The sequence below is a fragment of the Magnolia sinica genome, chromosome 9 (genome assembly GCF_029962835.1).
Source record: "Magnolia sinica isolate HGM2019 chromosome 9, MsV1, whole genome shotgun sequence".
NCBI classification, from domain to species: Eukaryota; Viridiplantae; Streptophyta; class Magnoliopsida; order Magnoliales; family Magnoliaceae; genus Magnolia; species Magnolia sinica.
The window spans coordinates 76,629,256-76,651,951 of record NC_080581.1 but is presented as its reverse complement, the minus strand read 5'-3'; the positions used below and the strand labels follow the sequence as shown (position 1 = coordinate 76,651,951).

General features: G+C 39.8%; 2 protein-coding genes across 14 annotated transcripts in view; one reads left to right on the top strand and one right to left on the bottom strand.

The window, feature by feature from the left end:
* Positions 1-22,696, bottom strand: part of LOC131255727 (uncharacterized) — a 190,112-nt gene that overhangs the window by 2,824 nt on the left and 164,592 nt on the right. The gene's annotated exons all lie outside the window — the stretch shown is intronic.
* The window catches only part of LOC131255729 (uncharacterized), a 28,263-nt gene that overhangs the window by 5,245 nt on the left and 322 nt on the right, over positions 1-22,696 (top strand). Inside the window, exons 3-7 of one of the 13 annotated variants that reach the window (XR_009176324.1) lie at positions 3,970-4,099; positions 4,491-4,522; positions 4,754-5,241; positions 5,361-5,430; positions 21,869-22,086. Coding sequence is in view for 1 of the 13 variants with exons in the window: in XM_058256532.1 (XP_058112515.1) it covers positions 21,852-22,086; positions 22,535-22,578 (279 nt within the window). In the remaining 12 variants the exon portion in view is untranslated. The other 12 variants (XR_009176330.1, XR_009176328.1, XR_009176327.1 and 9 more) reach the window with 12 other exon arrangements.

Here is a 22,696-nt window from a genome sequence, read left to right as displayed (position 1 = left end):
CATTAACCATTAAAAATGTTTTGGGAGCCATAAAAGCTTTGGATCAACCTGATATTTATTTTTTCCCTTCATCTGGGTCTTTAAGACCCAATTAACATATTGGATGTAAAATAAACAGTACAGTGGGCCTTAGGAGGATTTTAAAGGTGGATATCCAATCATTATTGTTTTCCTTTGGTGTGGTCCACCTGCGATTTGCATCCCTATTATTCTCTTTATCATTCCTAAAATGATCCGTAGAAATGGATGAAACAAATATATTATGTTGGGGCCCACAGAGCACCAACCACCAACCATGAGGGGGGTGTCAGGGGAGTAGCCAATCTGTATCCCCGCGCGCGCCATACTGACGGGTTGCGTAGCCAGATGGGCTACTGAAGTGACGCACCAAGTTCTATGGCCCTTACAAATTTTTAATGGTGTGCGTCACTCTCTCCGCTGTTTTCTGTGGTGGGGTCCACTTGAGCTTTGGATCTTAATCATTCTTTTTCTCATGTCCTAAAATGATATCTCTAAATGGATGGATGGTGTGGATATAACACATACATTATGGTGGGCCCCACAGAACTTGGTGCGTCACTTCAGGGTCCACCATGTCCTTTACTTTCCATCCGACTTGTTGATATGTTCATATTATGGGCCATACCAGTGAATTAGTTCTATTTTCATACATGACTATGATATATTTATAAATATCATGCATTCAATTTAAATATAGCTGCGTTAGTTCAGTTAAACATCGCATAGCTTAGGACCCTATACAAAGGAAATTTATTGTGTGCATCTTTTTTTTGAGATGTTATGATTTAAAAGTGTGTATTAAGAGCCTTTTTAACAATCCCCAAAATTTCATTAAAAAATTCAACCATTTTCCCAAGGTTTCCCAAAAAGTTTGATAAACTATGCGATACAAACGATATATCCCGTGCGATATCCGATACATATCTGTATCCCAAGAGTGCGATACATTGTGCGATACCGATATTTCAAACACTGGTTTACATAAGGTATTCGCTACACAGAGACTTGGAATTCTAATTCAAATGGGGTTTTGAACTTCTGACGTAGTTTTGTTGAACCATTGTTTCTTTTTTTCTTTTCTTTCCTTTTCTTCTTCTCCTCCTTCTTCTTCTTTTTTTTTTGACAAGATTGCTCACTCCATTCAGAAACTGTATAATGCAGGGGCATTTTCGCACCGGGCTCGGGTGGGGTTGCCCCTGAGATGCAGAGGCACACTGGGCTCGAGTGGGGTAGCCTGTGGGATGCGGGGACACACTCAAGGTGAGCGGCTTGTGTGAGGCGGTACCCATGTGATTTGGGGCCCACGAGGGGGTTCGACCGAGGTCCTAACCCATGAGATGTGGGGTCTGGGCTATGAGATAAAGAGATTGATTTGGTATGTTCTAATAGTTTGAGCTTTTAGAGCAAGTGGTTAATTGTCCTGCATCAAATTGGTATCAGAGCGGGAGGTCTCATGTTCGAGACTCCTCACCGGGAGTGATTAATGCAGGAGCATTTTCACACTGGGATCGAGTGGGGTTGTCCCTGGGATGCAGGGGCACACTCGAGGTGTGCGGCCTGTGTGAGGCGGGTGGCTTGTGAGAGGCGGGCCCCACCCGTGTGATTCGGGTGGCTCGTGTGAGGGGGTACCCATGTGATTTGGGGCCCACAAGGTGGGTTCGACCGAGGTCCTAACCTATGAGATGTGAGACCTGGGCTATGAGATAAAGGGATTGATTTGACATGCTCTAATAGTTCGAGCTTTTAGAGCAAGTAGTTAATTGTCCTGCATCAAATTGGTATTAGAGCGAGAGGTCTCGTGTTCGAGACTCCTCAGTAGGGGTGATTAATGCAGGGGCATTTTCACACTGGGCTCGAGTGAGGTTGCCCTTGGGATGCAGGGGCACACTCGAGGTGGGCGGCCCGTGTGAGGCGGGCCCCACCCGTGTGATTCAGGTGGCTCGTGTGAGGCAGTACCCATGTGATTTGGGGCCCACGAGGGGGGTTTAACCGAGATCCTAACCCATGAGATGTGGGGCCTGGGCTATGAGATAAAGGGATTGATTCGTCATGCTCTAACAGTTCAAGCTTTTAGAGCAAGTGGTTAATTGTTCCACATCACTATATCTGCTAATGAGGCACCTTATACGATTTTTAAATGTACTTAGATGATGCATGGTTTGTTTTAAGATTAAAATATGTAAGTGGTTGTTTTAAGTTATCAAATTTGAAGAAAAAAGTCAAACTTGTGTACTAGTTGCTATTTTCTATGGACTATTTTGTTTTATTTATCATCTCCTCACTTTATGTAATGGATTAAGGGAGCTGTTGGTTTTATCCTTTATGAATTTTCCTTTTTTGAATTTTAAGCATGAACTCTTGCAAAAATTGCATGAATTTGCAGCTATCGTCTCCTCTAAAATTTCGGTGCACTCACGAATGATCTAGGGCAATGTGTTTCGTATCCGTTATGATACATCCATAAATGTCGATATGTATAGGTAACGGCCATGACTGTTATGCGATATGGGGGTGAAACGGAGCAGTTGGTTTTTTGGGACTGTATCGGTCGTTACTGTGGCTGTAAAGGCCGTTATGGTGCATAATGATCGTTACCCCCATAACGGTCGAAAAACAACCGCTTTTTTCTATGTAAACCTATCTCTCCTCAGTTTTTTCACTTCTCTTGTTCCGAAAAGTCTCCTAGATTATTTTACAAAAGATTTCGACCACTCTTACTAATGTTTTTAAGATTAAAACTATAAATTGAAGTGATTTGAGTGAATAGATCTTGAAAAAAAAAATGAAAAAGTAGTATTTATGCCTTTTTTATTTCTTGTTGTAACGCTTGATTGTAATGTGTAAACATTAGAGATATATAATCATGTTCACGAATTCACTAGACGGCCTGATACAACATTCTCACCAAAGAGTGGACTGTTATACTACCGTAGACATGTTCAAAATAAAAAATGAATACATATCTGGAATACTTACATTATTCTGGATTTTCTACATATTTTTTCATAATTTTTCGGTCAAAAGAATATTTTTAACCGTTACGGGAGTCGTAATGGTCATTACGCCCCTGTATCGGCCGTTAGGGCCGATACCCGTATCGGTAATGGTGATGATTGTTACGGCCACCATTACCAATACAACATACCTTGATCTAGGGTCATCTATTGAGTGTTTTATGCGTCAAGATGGTACATTTTATTGCAAATATTACCTTCTTTTTTTTTCTCTATTACTCAACCTATGTACATCTTGTGCCTGACCCTGCCTATGATTGATAATTGCAGTTCTTATCTTGGTTTCATATTGAATCTCTTATTTAGTTGGGAATCATTTTGCAAAGAATCATGGATTAGATCTACACATGGTTGTGTTCAAACAGGCTATTGATGCGGGTCTCAAAGTCCGGTTCTGTAAAAGTGGACAAGCTTATGAATGTTGAACGATTCTCCCATGTGATGCACATCAGCTTGACTGTGAGGTCTTTTGCTTTCAGTCATAAATGGATGGAAAATAGAACTTTGACAAAGTTCCAAAGTCTTACATATTAAGTCTTATATATTACTTCTATGTGTCGTATCAGCCACTTGAAATTCTTGATACATATTGGCTAAGATGATATGAATTTGTCAATAATCTGCTGACCTCTACCAAAATAAAAAGGTTTGGATCTTCTGATCTGATGGAGATTTGTAGGACATCCTCCATCTACAGTTTGGGCTCCAATCCTTTTATTTTAGATTACATCTTCTCTATGATTCTGAAAAGTTGCATTCCCATAGCTTTTATCATGACAATGAATGTTGAGTGAGCAAACAAGCTCTAATTTAAATACCTTATTAGATGTCATTGAAGCTTTTGACACTGGATGTGTACTGCTTGGTACTATTGGCTCAAAACCTGGTAGAAAATTCAAGTCTTTATTTATTATTTTTTTTTGTGTGTGTGCAGGTTACGAGGGACTTGTTGGATCATCTAACTAGCCGGGATGTTGGAACATAATTTATTGTTGCAGTTTGATCTAGACCAGTGTATTTGGAAAAGTTGCACCAGTCCTCTATCTAGACCAATGTATTTGGATGTAAGCTATTGCAGATTGCAATTTGTTATTGATTGTGCTTAAAAGATGAACTTCATTTCTCTGGCTTACTGATCACAGTGCTATGAAGGGAAACAACCTTTTGAATTTGACTGGGCTCACATGATAAGATCTTGCCTTATATTGTTGTGGACGATTTGCAAAGAACAACACTTCATAATTGCCTGATGCAAAAATGAAGAAATTTACAGAAGACGCTATTAAATTCGAAATGGATGACAGTATGTGGATTCATAATTTTCACACTATCCTTTGTGTTTATGTTTTAATTGACATGAGCATAAAGTTTGAAGTTTACTGTTTTTTCTTTGGTTTTTCTATGAATGAAGCATACCTTCAATGTCATGATATTTCCTTTCCTGGCCTTTTGCAGCTGCTGAACTGTATGACTTTGAGGTTGAGAAGGTACATGTTGATTTCCCTAATTTTGATATTTGAAGATGGGCACTATGTGTTGCTACTAATGTATTTAATTCTTTCATAAGTTCTGTTTGTTGATTTATTGCCTTAAAAAAATGTATTGCAACTAAAACCCTCACAGGGAGCTTCTTATTCCCATCGATCTCTCTGTCCAAATAATATGATCAATGTAAAATGGAGAAAATTGATCTCTCCTGCTTCTTCTGGATTATGCAGATTTGTCGTCCGTTCATAGAACCAATCCGATGATAGCAACTTCAGAATAGTTGGATTTAAGATGGATGGATGGGATGGAAGTTGGATCAAGTTGGTTGGGAGAAGCATTTTTGGTTTTGCTGCAGCAGCTACCACTGTGATTGCCATCAGCTGCGATTCCTTGGCCTCGCGGAGTCTCTCATCATCGCTTTCCCAGCTTCTCGTGGAGAGCTTGATCAGCCTTGTGAATAGGATCGAGAGGGCCTATATGGTCCTCAGCGACTATGGTGCCAACAACTCCCTGCTAACTCTTTGGGAAGCCCTTCCACTCGTCGCCGTCGTTAGTGGACATGTTTGTCTCTCAATCTGTTTCCATATACTTTAGGTTCTTCATTTTTGTTGAGTTATATGGTTTATACTTTGATTTTATTTCATTTGATTGCAGAATTCTGCAAAATCATTGATTTTAGAGAGCATCATCGGGCGTGATTTTCTTCCTAGGGGATCTAGTTGGAGTTCTGAATTTTTTATTCTTTTACTTTTATTTTTTATTTTTTTGAGTTTTTTCTATGGTGGATCTTGTGGTATTCTTGAAGGGATTGTCACATATCGACCATTGGTTCTACAGTTGCACAAGACAGACAAAGGACAGACGGAGCATGTTGAGTTTCTTCACTTGCCAAAGAGGAGATTTTCAGGTTTCGGTAAATCTTGTTTTTCTATTGCTTTGTAGATTTGATGTTTGATTTATGGGTCTTTTTTGCCCCGACATCTCCCCTACATTGTCGCTGCTTCTTGATTTCATTTTCATCTTGAATTCTCTTAATTCTAAATCGACGAGTACACTCCTACAGCAACGAACATCTTCAAGTAGGCAGAGGAACTGCAAAGGCGAAATAATTACTTTCTACTACCATTGATCTGAATTGTTTTTTTTCTTATGAAATAAGGTATTTCCACCAAGCTCTTTTTTTAATAATTATTTAGTAAGTAGGTTGATTAGATTGTTGAATGAATACATGGATATGAAAAACTAACATTGAATGATGAGGGAATGGAAAACTACAGATTTCATCAGTTACTCTGCTCTACTTTCTACTCCATGAATCTGTTTTTGTTTTTGTTTTTGTTTTTATGTTTTGTGAAATTCGATACGGTGGTTGATGAAGGATTTATTTATTTATTTATATATATGATGAATTCCGCCCCTTGTTCTCCATAATCAAGAAAATTAGAATTCCTCAAAAAATCATTTTCGCTTGAAGGTATTCAACTCGGATCTGTTCGCAAGCGCAAATTGGGTTTACTTTGTACATGAGTATGTCCCTCATTCTGGGATCTTTTGTTGCAAACTTCTCTGGAAAGTAGAAGTTAGCTATTGTTTCTAGCTTTTGATGCATTGATGATATATATATATATATATATATATATATATACACAGTGTTTCCATTGTCGACGAAAAATCGATAATATCGCCAATATTATCGGTGTTGCTGGACCGGCGATACCGAAACACCAAAAATTCGTTTCTCTTCCTAATGTCGACGAAATATTGGCGATATTTTCGATTTTATCGGAAAAAAATAGTTTTCAGCGACAACTCTTCCTATTATTTCGAAAAAACAAAATAGATACAGAAAAAAAAAATCTCTTACCATTTTTTTCTCAAAATCTGCCTGCGGGGGTGGCTTTCGGATGGATTTGGTGGGCCAATCACGGTCGATAGCGCCGGATTTTCAGAGGTAAGAAATCTCCTCTTTTTTTTTTTCTTCTTTGAAAAGAATAGATTCGAAAGAAACCCAATTTCAACGAGGTTGAAGGGGATTTGGGCTGAGATTTGAAAAAGAGAGAAGTTTCGAGAAAGATATTGGGATTTTCTTTTATGCGGAAAAAACGATTAAGGTTTTCCGGAGAAGATGAGATGAAAGGGAAGGGATTGACTGGGGTATACACCAGCCTGGATACGTGTCATGCGATGACGAGCGCTGATGCTTCTCGAGCTCCGAGTTGTACGAACGGTTCAAAGGAGATCAAAGTTAAATGGGCCCCAAAATGATGTATTTATTACATCCATACGGTTCATCCATTTTTCAAGATGATTTTAGAGCACGAGTCAAAAAATAAATCATATCCAAAGCTCAAATGGGCCACCCCAGAAATAGTAGTGGGTAATGATTTTCACCTTTAAAACATTCGTAGGGCCCACCATAAAGCTTATTTTCAATCCAATCTGTTCATAAGGTCAAAAATACCTGGATTAAGTGGAAAAACAAATATAATATTGATATAAAACTTATGTGACCCCCAAAAGGGTTTCAATGGTATACGTTCAATCCCCCACTGCTTTTTGCGGTGTGGTCCACTTGATCTTTATATCTGTGTTATTTTTTGGATCAAGCCTTAATACGAGCTCATAAAATAAATGGACGGTTTGGATATAACACATACCTCATGATGGGACCCACAGAACTTGCTAACGTCAATGCACCCAGCTATTTAGTACACCAGCCCAGACGAAAGCTCTCTTTTGAGAGCGTGAACTCGGTGCAATTACGCTTTACAAACGATGGTGCGGCTCTCACGGCGGGGCCCACCTTGATCTATTTATTTTTTATCCATGCCGACCATAGGTTTTTCGTGATCATTATAGGACACTAGCCCAAAAATGAAGCGGATAGAAATCTAAGCTGGGCATATTTTAAGAAAGAGTGGTGGTTGAACCTCCACCATTAAAAACTTCTTCAAGCCCACATTAATGTTTTTGTAATGTTTATTTTTCATCCAACCCATTAACAAGGTCACATAAACCTTTATGAATGGAAAAGAACAAATATCAGGTTGGTCTTCCAAAACTTTTGTAACCCATGTGAAGGTTTTAATGGTCAATCACCATTGTTTCTTATGTAAAGGTCCACCAAAGATTTGAATCTGCTTCAATTTTGAGATTATACCCTAAATTGACTTTTTAAAATAGATGAACAGGATAGATATACAATAAATATATCAAGGTGGCCCCACCATAAGTGTTGTACTGTCTTATGTCAGGCTAAGGTTGCACATAATCCACTCTACTCCTTGCACCACTAAGTGGGTGGGAGTCAGTACGTCGGGGTATTATTTATTTATTTATTATTATTATTATTATTATTATTATTATTTTCAATTCATCCCAGCAAGAATGGGACCATGAACAATTTGAATGTATATAAACATCACGGTGGACTAGGGAGGTTTATTTGTCATCCAAGTTGAAACCTTCCTAGGAGCTATGGCCCACAGTGGTGTTTATTTGTCATCCAAGTTGTTCATAAGATCACACGGAGATAGATGAAGGTAAAATACAAAAATGACATAGATCCAAAACTTTTGTGGCCCCTAATGATTTTTCAACCATAGGCATGTTCAATTCACATTGTTTCCTATGGTCTGGTCCATTTGAGCATTGGATATGCTTCATCTTTGGGATCAAGCCTTAAAATTATCTTGTAAAATGGATAGATGGGGTGGATAAAATACATAAATCACAATGGGCCCCACATAGTTGACTCAGTACGAGAAGCATACTGATTTATACGGTGCGCATGCGTCACTTGTTTGTATCTTTGGATTGATGGGTCGATGTTCTGTTAGGGCATCATAATGATAAATATTTTATCAATGTCGTCCATTTATTTTGATAGATAATTTTAAGGAATGAGTTCAAAATAAGACAGATTTGCATCTCAGGTGGACCACACTAAGGGAAAAAGTGGTGATTAAATGCCCACCATTAAAAACAGTGGTATGGCCCACCACCAGATTTTTGGATCTGCCTAACTTTTAGAACATTGTCCTATTGTGGCCTTTCAAAACAGATGGTAGGAGTGGATTTGTGACGTACATCTCTATCATGCAAAAACCACACTAATTGGATAATCCAATCCATCCTTGATTTGGTATCTTTGAGTTCATTCACTTTTATATGTCTTAATTACTGTATGTCAGTTGCATTTGTAATATATAAACTCATTTTGATTGCTATTAAAGTAATTTTTTATGGCATCACATGCTTTTTGTGTCTCATTAAATGAAAACTTATTATGTAATGCATTTTTTTTATTTTTTATTCATGAATATGTAAATATGTATTTTCATACATGTCCTGAAGTTTCACTGAAAAATTCCACAATTTTCTCCATGTTTCTTCCTTTTTTCCTGTATTTCCGATTATCGACGATATTATTGGTGATAATGATATTATATCTTTATCTCTGGCCAAAGAAACTTGTAACGATACCGACAACTCGAACAATATATATATATATATATATATATATATATAAAATTTATTTATGGGATGTGATTGTAGGATGTGCATTTCCAATATATTAACTGTAAGTTGCAGCTATCTTTGTTATCTACTAAAAATTTTCAGTAAAATTATTCTTATTCAATGTATAGAATGTGATATTTCTAACAAAAAACAATTGGGGCAATAACTTATAATGCATTTGGCATATGTACAAACAAGTCCGTCTGCAAACATATTAGATAGAGAATGTTAAAAATTCACCCTACAAAAAAAGCAAGGAACTTGTAACATTATGGTTAAGTTGGATTTCTGCCACCAATAACAATCCAGCCTCCGGTGATGGTAAACAATCTCAAACTTTAATTTTCTTTTGATCTTTTTTCCTAAAAAATCCAATTAGATTCTTGTTTCATGTACTTGAAGCATTAATAACATTACTTATTAACTTAAGAATCTGAAACAAAAAGATGAATATGAATGCCTTATTAACATTATTTTTGATAGTATTTAGCAGCAACTGACAATGAGTATTGGTGCAACTCTTGTGATAGTGTGCTAGTAGTCTGTAGTGCTAAATCCTCTGTTTGTTGCAACTTAAAAGTAGTCCATGGGGATCCATATGTGCTGATGAGCACAGGACTTGCATGTCATCATAACGCTTTTTTTTTTTGAAAGATAACAATTGTATCAAGAAAAGGGCGAGATACAAAAAGGAGGGAGAGTCTGCAGAGATTGGAAACTCCCTAAACTCCAATAAAGCTAAGATCACTATCCTTCCAAGAATCTACATAAGAGGCCCATTCAATTAAGAGACGCTTAGACTTGGAGATAACAACATCAACTAAGTTAGAATTGTCTGAGAAGCATCTACTGTTTCTTTCAACCCACACGGACCACCAGGTAGCAAGGATTGCCATCCTCCAAAGCTTGGTTTTCTTCTTGCCAATTTTTACCCCATGCCAAGCAAACAAAAGTTGGTCCACCCTCCACCGTTTAGGGAGCGCACCAGGAAATATTGAACCGAAAGTAGAATTCGGACCAGATTCTGGATATAAAAGAACAATGCAGAAGGAGGTGGTCTAGTGTTTCTTCGGTCCTCATACAGCAGAGGCAGATGTTAGGAAACAACATCCCCCCCTTTTTTTTTTCAGATTATCTACAGTTAGAATCTTCTTCTTACTGACTAACCACCCGAAAACGACGATCTTAGGGGGAGCCAGATATCTCCAGATATGCGAGGGCTGCTGAGAGACTGTGGCGAACAAGTTACTGTGAATCAGTTGATAAAGCGATTTGACAGAAAATCTGCGAGACTTATCCAATCTCCAGATTAGCCTGTCAACGTCTGTCTGAGAAGGCCTGATCGAGTAAATGACTTCCAGAAGGGCCGTATATTCTTAGACCTCCCAATCTTGCAGATTCCTTATACAAAGGAAATTCCAAACTATGTTGTCTCCAACAACATAATAGCAGTCAGCCACGGAACTATCTTTACGGGAGGCTAGAAGATAGGTATTTGGAAATCTTTCCTTGAGAGGGGCCTCCCCCAACCAGATATCTTCCCAAAAACTGACATTGGAGCCTTTCCCAAGTTTGAAGCCGATGCCTTTGAGAACCATCTTTTTCATTTTAAGAATGTCTTTCCAAATAGCCGACACCCTGTAGGTCGAGGAGTCTTTAGTCCACCATCCTCCCTCTGATTTGCCATATTTGCTTTTGATAATAATGTTCTAAAGATTTCCGTTTTCCGACCCTAATCTCCATATCCATTTCCCCAAGAGAGCCTGATTCATCGACTTAAGGTCTTTAACCCCTGCACCTCCTTCTTGAATTTGGTTGCACACTTCTTTCCATTTTAATAAATGAAATTTTTTCTTGTCTTCCTTGCCGTGCCAAAGGAAATCCCATCTAAGCTTTTCGAGAGTATCCAACACCGGTCCCGGGCATTTGAAGGCAGACATAAAGTACAACGGTAAGTTGGATAGGGCTGCTTTAATAAGGGTGAGCCGACCTCCCAACGATAGATAACGGGCTTTCCATCTGGCAAGATAAATTTGGAACCTTGCTATGACTTTCTCCCACAGGTATATAGGAGGCGAACCAAATCAAAGGGGAAGGCCGACAAAGAAAGAAGGGAGAGTGGTTGCCGTGCAGTCGAAAACTTCAGCAAATGAATTAAGCTCCTCTGTCTTCAAATTGACCCCATACATTTTTTATTTTGCTAAGTTGACTCGCAGACCAAATACAGCTTCAAAGCATCGAATCGTGGTACGCAGGAAGTCCACCTTATCTAAGCTAGCTTCAGAAAAAATCAGTGTATCATTTGCAAACTGGATGTGAGAAATTGGGTTAAACATACCTTTCAATCTACATCCACAAAGGAGACCTTCAGCTTGACCTTTATGCAGCAACTTGGACAGGGCTTCACCTACTATAAGGAAAAGAAATGGAGATAGGGGATCTCCTTGCTATAAGCCCCTTGAGCTTTTGAAGAAACCGTGCGGAGATCCATTGATAAGGATTGAAAAGGAGGCCGATCCTATGCATGCTTTCATTTCATCCATCCTCTCCATTTGACCCCGAATCCCATCCGCAGCATCATGTAATCCAGGAAGTCCCAATCTATGTAATCATATGCTTTTTCGATACCCAACTTGCATATAATATTCTTGGACCCGGACTTGAGACTAGAATCCAAGCATTCGTTTGCTATAAGAGCGCAATCCACAATTTGCCTACCTGGAATGAAAACACTTTGATTTCTTGAAATGATCTTCCCTATCACCTTCTTGAGCCGGGACGTTAGGACTTTAGCCAGAATTTTGTATGGCCCCCCTATCAAACTGATCGGTCTAAATTCTTTGAACGTAGTTGCCCCTGCAATCTTAGGAATCAGAGCTATGAAAGTAGCCCCAAGACCTTTCGACAGCTTGGATCTGCTAGGAAATTCGTTGCAAAAATCTAGCATATCTGTTTGGATAACCTCCCAGAAGGATTGAAAAAACAAGATGGGAAAACCATCAGGGCCTGGAGCCTTGTCACTCCATAAGGGTTCAATTGCCTTCCATACTTCTTCCGCACAGAATGGGGCTTCGAGCTGAATAGCATCTTCTAGGGATATGGTATCCATCTAAAGGTGATCCGGCCGAGGTCTACGCCATTCTCCCTTAAGTAGCGAGGTGAAGTATGAGATGGCCTCCTCCGCAATGTTGTTTTTGTCTTCTATCCGTTCGCCATTGACCACAATGCTACTAATTTTGTTGATTCTGGCGCGCATGTTAGCAATATTGTGAAAATAGCTAGTGGTCCTGTCTCCCTCCTTTATCCACTTAGCTTGGGATTTTTGCTTCCAAGAAATTTCCTTTTCTAATGTCCTCGCTAAGAGAGATTGGATCAGCTGAATTCTTCTAGTTAGCATATCGGTGGACATTGAAGAAGTTTAAGCTTCCTCATCAATCCTCTGCAGCTCTGAGAGGAGAGAGTCCGTTTTCAATTCCCTTGCACGGAATTCCTTTTGCTTCTACTGCTTCACTTTGACCTTCAACTATTTGAGTTTAGAAAATAATTTGTAGCCTGCAAAGCCCTTCACCTGGAAACCAGCCCACCAATCAGAAATCATGTGGTGAAAACCTTCAATTAACAGCCAAGAGGAATTGAATCTGAAGGGTTTCAGGCCCCAATTCTGCTCATCAATAGATGGAAGAACAGGATTGTGGTCTGACGTGACTCTAGGAAGAACCGACTGAAAAATCGATGGGAAGATGTCCGGCCAATCGGGAGAAAACAGGAATCTGTCTAGACAAGACTGAAAAGGAGTAGCTCTCCCATTGGTCCATTTAAATCTAGACCCAATTAAAGGGAGATCCAGTAACTCGTGATCCTCAATCCAACGCGAAAAAGCAGCCATCACAAGAGTGATCTTATTCCCTCGGGATTTTTCTTCAACAAATTTGGTAACGTTAAAATCTCCCACGAAACAGCAATGGCTTGCGAAGCTTTGATTAATAGAACTCAATTCTTCCCAAAATTCTTTTCTTTTGGCATCTTGAGAAGGATTGTAGACTGAAACTATAAGAAAAAGACGACTGGAATCTAACTCTTGCAGAGTAACTGAAACTGAAAAGGAGCCAATCCGGTTGGAATGCATAGCCCACTTAGACGATTGCCAAGCCATCAAAATGCCACCAGAGCTACCTGAGGAGTCCAGAACCACCCACTGAACACCGCTAGACTTCCACAGAGAACTCATCAGATTATCATCAAAGTGGGGGACTTTGGTTTCCTAGAAGCAGATAATATCTGGGTTATTCCTAATACAAATTTCTTTGATGAGTCTTCTTTTCTGCTTAGACCCCACTTCCCTGACATTCCAAGAGATCATCTTCATTGGGCAAATGATCTGCCCCAATTACCCATATCCTCTGAGTTGATGCTAAGGGGATTTGACCCTTCGGGAAACGACGCGAGACGCTTCAGTTCTCCGTTGCTACAAGACCTGGAGAGACGACTTCGAGGGGATTTTGTGGCCGATAGGGGTCTTCCTCGAGACTCTATGCACTGGAATAAGGCAATGTAATCCTCAGGACAATTCCCAAAGGATAGACCTAAGGATCTAACTACATGGCTGATTGCATCCCTAATCCACTTCTTCCTTTGGATGGTATCAATCAGCTTTGCCCTGTGAGTTTCATCTGGATAATTATGGGTGCTCCCTGACTGGAGATCCTTCGTCGTTCCGATTCGGATTTGCAGAGGTTCGGCTTCGATAACTACCTCGGTAGGATCTTCCTAAAATAGCATGAGGAGCCCTTGATCTATCTAGTCTGAGAAGGACGAGATAGGAGAAGACAGAATGGAGACTGGAGAAGGAGGATTTTTCGACTGCATGGAGATGTTGTCGTATTCGATGTTGTCTTCACCCACACATGATTGGGTAACGGCGTCAGTCTGGAGAGCTTGCTTCTTTTCTCCGGCCATCTGGAGCGGAGTCTTCATCCCCCTCTGGAAGGGTAGGGGGATGAGACTTCGGTCTGAGATTTGATCATGATGAAGGGGTGTGATGAGGTTGAGCGATTCTGAGAGAGCGCAACCTGAAAAAGCAGTTGGGATCCGATAGCCTAAGGACACAAGGTCTGAATAAGACGAAACATAATCGGGTTCGGGTCTCGATCGAACAAAAGAGTGATTCTCCACCAGCCGTCCACGTGGCAACAATCTATTGTCTTTAGGACTGCACTCAGACGTGTTCGAGAAGGCAAGAGCCTTGAGCTGACGTGGCAAAATCTCCTCCGAAAGAGAGGCGATGCCGCACATGCCGAGCGACTCGCGGTTGGGGTGATTTATGGTTGCCTCTCCACGTGTATTGATTTCGTCGATGGATGACGCCTGAGTCACGGGATGAATGCCACGCATCTGACGATGAGACTGGGCTTTGCCAGAGTCATCGAGTGCACCAGCTGGACAGAGAGGATTGGGGTTCGGTGTTTCGTGAGAGTATGGAGATTGTGCTCCTCCTTTCACGGAAACGACGAGCCTGGAATGTGGGAAGGGTTCCCTAAGCTTCCAGAGATCTCCCCATCTCGGGGTCGTCCTTTGCTTCCCTCTGCAGCGACATCTTGATCTGTCTACCTTCCGCAAGCCCCTGAATGTGGGTCAGGAGGGGATCTCCCTTGTTTCTGCATACACGGACTCTGGCCACAGCCACCTCCTCCCCATCCCTGGTTTTGGGGTCCAAATCAATAAAGGAACCTAAAACTGAGGCCACCGATATGCAAGGAATGCCAAATCGGTTACGTATCGGCCGATACGGCCGATACGTAACGGTAACGGTACGCACCGTTACCCGATTCGGGGCCGTATCGGCCGATACCAATTTTTGTACCCGTATCGGCCGATACGGGCGTAACGGTCACCCGTAACGGTCAGCGCCGTAACGGTCGAAAAACGGCCATTTTTTTTTGCATTTTAAGGTCCGTTTTTGATGTTTTTTCGAAACTTCTTGCTTCCAAACTCCTTCTCACTCCTTCTACTGCTAATTTCGACCAACCTTGGCTGGATATTTGAGGAAAAAACACATTATATTGGCGGATTTTGTTGAATCAAAGCTTGGTGGGCCATTTTTCATAAATTTGTCAAAAATAGGTATTTATACTTTTTTTAATATGTTTTGCTGTTTTAATTATCTCATATGATGTGTTAATCATAATAGAACATGTTAATATCCATTTTACAGATTTGGGGTGCCATTTAATATTTTTTAAATATTTTTTTCTATTTACGCATGAATTTTGCCCCATTTTTTAAAATTCAAAAATCAATTTTTAATGATTATTTTGCTGTTTTAATCACTCCATATGATGTGTTAATCATAGTAGAACATGTTAATGTGCATTTTACAGATTTGGGGACCCATTTTATATTTTTAAATATTTTTTTCTATTTACGCATGAATTTTGCCCCTTTTTTAAATTCAAAAAATCAATTTTTAATGATTGTTTTGCTGTTTTAATCACTCCATATGATGTGTTAATCATAGTAGAACATGTTAATGTGCATTTTACAGATTTGGGGTCCCATTTTATATTTTTTAAATATTTTTTTCTATTTACGCATGAATTTTGCCCCTTTTTTTTAAAATTCGAAAAATCAATTTTTAATGATTGTTTTGCTGTTTTAATCACTCCATATGATGTGTTAATCATAGTAGAACATGTTAATGTGCATTTTACAGATTTGGGTTCCCATTTTATATTTTTTAATATTTTTTTCTATTTACGCATGAATTTTGTCCCTTTTTTAAAAATTCGAAAAATCAATTTTTAATGGTTGTATTACTGTTTTAATCATGCCATATGATGTGTTAATCATGGTAGAATATGTTAATGTGCATTTTACAGATTTGGGGTGCCATTTTATAATTTTTTAATATTTTTTTCTATTTACGCATTAATTATGGCCCTTCTTTTTTAAATTTAAAAAATAATTTTTTAATGATTGTTTTACTGTTTTAATCATGCCATGTGATATGTTAATCATAGTAGAACATGTTAATGTGTATTTTACAGATTTGGGGTGTCATTTTATAATTTTTTTCTATTTTCGAATTAGTGACTTTATGTTTTTATTTGCTTATATTAGACAGGTTTTGCCTTGGAGCTTCTTAGGGTTTAGTTAGAATATAAAATCATCTTTATTAACATAGGTCATACACTCATACTCAAATCTAATTATCTAGTGTCTACCTAAGCCTAAAGAAATGTCTGGATCTGGCCAACAACAAGTAAGTGATGATATTGGATGGCAACATTGTGAGAGGGTTGGTGGTACTAGGCACCAAATGAAGTGCAAGTATTGTGATAGACTAGTGACTGGTGGAATTACCCGTCTCAAACAACATTTGGCACATCGAAAGGGTCAAGTTGCGCCATGTAGTAGAGTACCGAAAGAGATAATGCTTTTAATGCAAGCTAGTCTAGATGAGTCGAAGGGTAAACGTGCTGCTGTACAAAAGAAGAAAGATGATATTTTGGATGCAGCTCGACAGGAAGTGTTTGGTCCTGAATATATGGGCATTCGTGATGAATATATTATTGATTCTGACGAAGATTCAGATCGAGAATTTACTATAGCTAAGAGAGAGAGAGCTTGCGTCTAGCTCGTGAAGAGGAAGAACGTCGCCGCATGTTTGGCACGCATGGGTCAGTGCGTGATACAGGGGGGGAGGGGGAGTGGGAGTGGGAGTGCAACTGGAAGTGCAACTGCTTCTGCAGGTGGGGGTGGGGGTGGGAGTGGGGGGGTAGGTTTGGTGGGTTACGACGTATGTTTGGGAGCCGACGACAGACATCTTCACATGATGCCCCTATACGTTTGGATGAAGAAGTAAATGAGCCTAGGAGACCCTCTATTGATCCAATCCTATTTAGGAAAGAATCAACTAAACAAAAGAAGATAAAACAAATGTGGAGTAGAACTTCCGTTGAGAAATTAGGTAGAGCAGCAGCAAAGTTATTTATACATGCCAACATACCTCCTAACACAGCCAATTCTCCATATTGGCAGGTGGTAATTGATGCAGCAGCAGAAGCAGGTGAAGGAATAAAAGCTCCCACGGCTAAGGAGATTAGGGGGAAATGGACAGATGCAGAGTATGCGGATGTGAAAGCATACGTGGCTACCTTTAAACCTGTATGGCAAGCCAAAGGATGCACAATCATGTGTGATGGTTGGACTGGCCCAACCAGACGCAGCATGATCAACTTCATGGTATACTGCCACTTAGGAACTATATACCACAAGTCAATTGATGCCTCAGAGGCAACCAAAAATTCTACTTATATTAATGATCTAATGGATAAAGTTGTGGACGAGATTGGAGAGGAGAATATAGTGCAGATTGTGACAGATAATGAAGCAACATATAAGCTTGCAGGACATATGTTGATGGATAAGAGAAAACATCTTTTTTGGTCACCATGTGCTGCCCATTGTATTGATCTTATATTGGAAGATATTGGGAAGAAGAAGAATGTTAAGGAAATGGTCGAAAGGGCAAGGGAAGTGACGACGTTTATTTACAACCATAATCAAGTAGTTGCAATAATGAGAAAGTTTACGAAAGGACGAGAGTTGTTGAGGCCTGCGGTGACTAGATTCGCAACAAACTTTATAGTATTAGAGAGTTTATTCCAGCATAGAGAAGAGTTGAGTGAGATGTTCGCTTCCCGAGAATGGCTCAACACAAAACATGGGAAGAAGACATCAGGAATACCGGTTGAAGTTGTGAACACCATACGGGACAACAAATATTGGAAGAAGGTCAAGGCGATCCTAAAGGTGATGGAGCCACTAATGAGGGTACTCCGTCTTGTTGAATCCGATGAAGCACCTACCATGGGCTTCATATATGATGCCATGGATAAGGTAAAGCTTGCAATTCAACGTGATTGTAGAAGTTGGCAGACTTATTGGAAGATGATCGACAAGAGATGGACAAACCAACTCCATCACGATCTTCATGCAGCAGGTTACTACCTAAATCCTAGGTATAGATATGCCCAATCATTTGTTGCGGATGATGAAGTTCGTGTCGGGCTAAAAAATGTGATAAAGAGATTAGAGCCTGACTTAGATCTGCAAATAAAGGCATTAAATGAATTAGATACATTTGGAAATCGCCTTGGTAGCTTTGGAGATGCTCTTGCACAGCATGCAGTATCTAGATTGCAACCGGCCGAATGGTGGATTAATTTCGGAGAGAGTACGAAGGCTCTCCAAAAAATTGCAGTAAAAGTTTTGAGTCAGACAACATCTTCCTCTAGCTGCGAAAGGAATTGGAGTTGTTTTGCGCTCATTCATTCAAAGAATAGGAATAGATTGCAGACTAAAACATTAGATAGACTTGTCTTCATGCACTACAATATAAAACTAAGAATGCGACAACATCATAGGAGCATTACAGCTACTGATGACGGAGACTACTGTCCAATAAACTTGGATAATATTTATGATGAGGATGACCCACTTCTACCTTGGTTGGAAACAAGGGAAAAACAAATTGAAGAGGATAGTGAAGAATTAGAAATTGATGACCCAGAAATACGCAAAGCGCAACAAGAGAGTCGTGCAGATGTGTTGGACCCAGTAAGAGGGGCAGCGTTTATGCCACGTACAGATACGGCTCAAGATCAACAAAAGAGTACGAGCAGTGGTAGCATGACCGTGTCGGATGAAGACGATGACCCCCCCGCCCCTGGTGCTGGCACTTCTGGTGTTGCTCAGTGCCCTATACAGCCGTCTACAGATCACGATGTCGATGAACAGCGACGAGGTGGTACACGAGGTCGGACTTATGAGTGTACCGAGTCACGATACAGCCAGCAGGAGGTGGGTACATCTAGTGGTGCACCGGGTCCGAGAGGTTTGGAACATCAGCAGGCTCATGGTCTTGGTTATTATGATGGATATTCTTATGGTGAATTGAATTATGATGGTTATACTGAGCCTGTTCCATCACATTCATGTTGGAGTAGCCCTCCTGATCAATATCCATATGATTATAGATATCTAGATCCAAATCCAAGTTACTCATCACAGCAGACGCACTCTCAATCTCAAGATTCTCAACAGCCTGAGTATGGGCACCAGTATGGCTATTCGACGGGCACTGGTGGATATCCTTATTCCGGGTCAGAGTCGTTGCCTAGTCAGGATCAGTCATCCTCTAGTTTCGTTGATCTAGTATTTCCTTCTGGCACTGGATATTATGGATATGTAGCACCTACACCTATTGGACAGCCTCAGCCTGATGGTGACGATGACGATGATGTGGAGGTCGAGCAACCACAAAAAAGCAGATTTTCATTTTGGTGGTGACTTGTGATTGTGACTTGTGAGTATATATTTGTGTTAAGGTAAGTATTTGTTGCAGCAGACAGCTCACAACAGTATTATTGCCGCGAGTACACACTTGACACTGCCGAACTTGTATTTAAAATAGCTCCCCTGACAACCAATCAAGTAATCCTTAATCAAGTTGCAGGGGAGTATATCAGACACTACTAATTATTTTTTTTAATATTCTTGACTTGAGGATGACAGGTCATAGACAGGAATTACACTATCACAGTCACGTGCATGGTGCACCACACTGCACAGGACCACAGGTATGTTCGAGAAATTCCTCAAAAATAATTGCAAACACCTGATGTAAGATATTTTCATTTTACATTCATTCTAATATATCTATCATTGATAGTAGATAGTTAGAAAATTAAATATATGAATTTTGTAGTCAAATTCAGGTTATCTGGTTCATAAATTCATCAGATAGTCCGATACAACTTCTCACCAAAGAGTGGACCGTTACACCACCGTAAACATGTTCCAATTTATAAATGAATGCATATTTGGAATGCTTAGAATATTCTGGATTTAATCCATATTTTTTCATATTTTTTTGGCAAAAAAAAAAATTTGGGCCGTTACGGGCCGTTACGCCCCCGTATCCGTATCGGTTTTGGAGGACACCGTTACGCCAACCGATACCGATACGGGATACCTTGCCGATATGAGAAATTCTTCGTACCAGAGTTCAAGTGGAATTCCCCATATGAGAATCCAAACATCTTCCCCTCCGAAGATGGAAAATTCTTCCCAAGATTGCACTCTGATGACTGGTCCATCTTTGTGGAGAGCTCCTGCCATTATCAGAGTACCTGGATTAAAACCCGAGCATACCTTAATCCACAGCTCATTGTAACCGATGGGTTTGATTGTGAATTGCTCCGGACTGATTCTACAGCAGCTATCGATCTAGTCTCTGACTTGAGAGATGGAAGCCCCCTCTCTGGTGGTGATCACCACTGAATCCTGCGGCGCCTTCTTGGAGAGGTCCAGGCGATCTTGGCTGATATGTAGGTTGTGAGTAGGTTCGAACTCTTCAGGAATGGCTTTCTCTGGTTCCTTTCTTTTTTCTTTCTGTGATATACTGGGCTCTTGAGGCAGAGACGCCTTCACTGAGCCAAAGGGGTCGGTGAGGGCTCCTTTAAAAGAGATAGCGTTGCAGCGGGGAGGGTCAGTATATGTGATCTTCCTTTGAATCCCCGTGGATACCGCAGAGATTCGAGATGAACTCCTACGATTTCGATATGGACCAAACCTGGCTCTTTGAACCAGCAGTGGCATCCCTCCGAAGCGTTCTCCATGCAACATGAGAACGGCTCTGGAGAGTTCTTCCTTTGAACTCATTCTAAAGAGGGCAAACCCTCTGTATTGACTTGTCGATCTGTCCCTTGGCATAACCACGTCCATAACTGCATGAACTCCTTCCTCTAAACTCATCATAACGCTTGCTGTGCATCGCCTTTGATTTCTTTTTTACGAAAGAGTTACCAAAGGTGCACTTGGTGTTTTTAGGATTTGGTTCATGAGGGAGAAGAAGTATCTTATCCATAATTGTTATTGCTAAGTTTGTAATAAAAACTTTCTTTGTTTTGTAACAATTGATGATGAAGCTGCATGACAGTAGGTGTGTTGTCAGCTTTGCAGATTTTACTTGTTCCCTGTTCTGCATAGCCTTCGGTTTACTCATTTAAAATGTGGTGCTATATTTTGGTTTCGTAGGTTAGTTTGAGAAAAGTATTCACAATCAACAATTAATTTGATTTTGGGAGAAGAAAACACCCTTTTGAGTAATTCTTAACTGATTCGCCTGAAGCTGGTGCTTCCCTGATGCACCATAACCATTGCATGGTTACTACACCCCACGCATCATGCATTGTTATAAAGATTAAGCTTTCCACTAAAGTTGAAATACTACTTTCTCACATAAAGTAACCTGGAACATTTCTGGAAAGTATAAAAAACAACGAATCTCCTTTAAACTCTCCCAAAGTTTAGAATTCACCTAATTAGGATAAAACCCCCACATTCCTACATAAGGGTATCAAAACCAAACCTTTACCATATTTGTATTTTTCTAAAATCAGTTTAAATATCATTTCCAAACACAGGTTTCAGGAAATACAAAACCAACCATCCTTACAAAAGTCCTAGAATATGGGTGTCTAATCCTTATTGCCTAACCGGAAAAGAACAATCTGTAAATCCAGGAAAAGGGACTCTGTAAGTCCTTGTAAGCATATGTCAGGAGTAAAAGTATGTTTTGTCAACTAAAATTTTGAATAAGGCGATGTTTCTATTCTATATTTGTACGTGGACCAACATGGCAAATTCTTTGGACAATATGCCACGAAACAAAACTGATCCATCAACCAAATTGTAGTGGTAAAATATCTAATTTTTTTTTCCTCCCTTGTATTTGTCTTTTTAATGCTTTTCCATTCCAGGAAACTTCGAAGAACGTATTGGAAATTGGATATCCAAGAGATGACACTAGATATGAAAATTCACCTCAATCGGAGTATATTGACCTCCCCCAGTACAGGCAAGCAACACGTGTGTTCGCAGCAACCATTACTCACCAACAGCTTTGATTCTGTTCACTCATCATTACCTCCTAGCTTTGCCACACTGCTGACAAGCTGTTCAACAGAAAATTTGAAAGGTATGATATGCAAACAAGAAGTGTTGTAGTCCTGCCATATTGCTGTGTAGATTTTCTTTTGTACATTGTTCAAAAAGCTTGTGGCCTGGCTGAAAGCTTGGTTGAGTTGACCTGTTCAAAAAGGTGGCAAAACATTCCAAGTTGATGATTTACTTGGAGTATTAGTAGTTTCAACCCAGCAAGTTTCTGGCTTATAGAAACTGAAGTGAAACTTTCAGTTTATTCTGGGAATTGCTGGCATTTTGTTTGGTATCATCTTTTTGTTGATTCCGTCAACTCCTCTACTGCTTCCAACACAAGGAAAACCCAACTGAAATTGGTGAACTTTTGGCTTGTATTATTGGTTTCTGCTAGCTTGTAATTGAAAGGTTCTCTTCATGGTTACACTTGTAATCTGTTTTCTCTTTCTGTACCAATTTCTTCTGACCGAGGTTTACGAATGTTGCAGAGGCACCTGAACCAATGGAAACAGAATTCATGTCCCAAATCATTGTATTGTTTTTTCTCGTGACCATTCAATTTCTTTGATACAATGTTCCTGCTACTCCAATATATGTTTTATTTATTTATTTTGTTCTTTTTGTTAGCAGGGATACTAGTTGGATTCTTT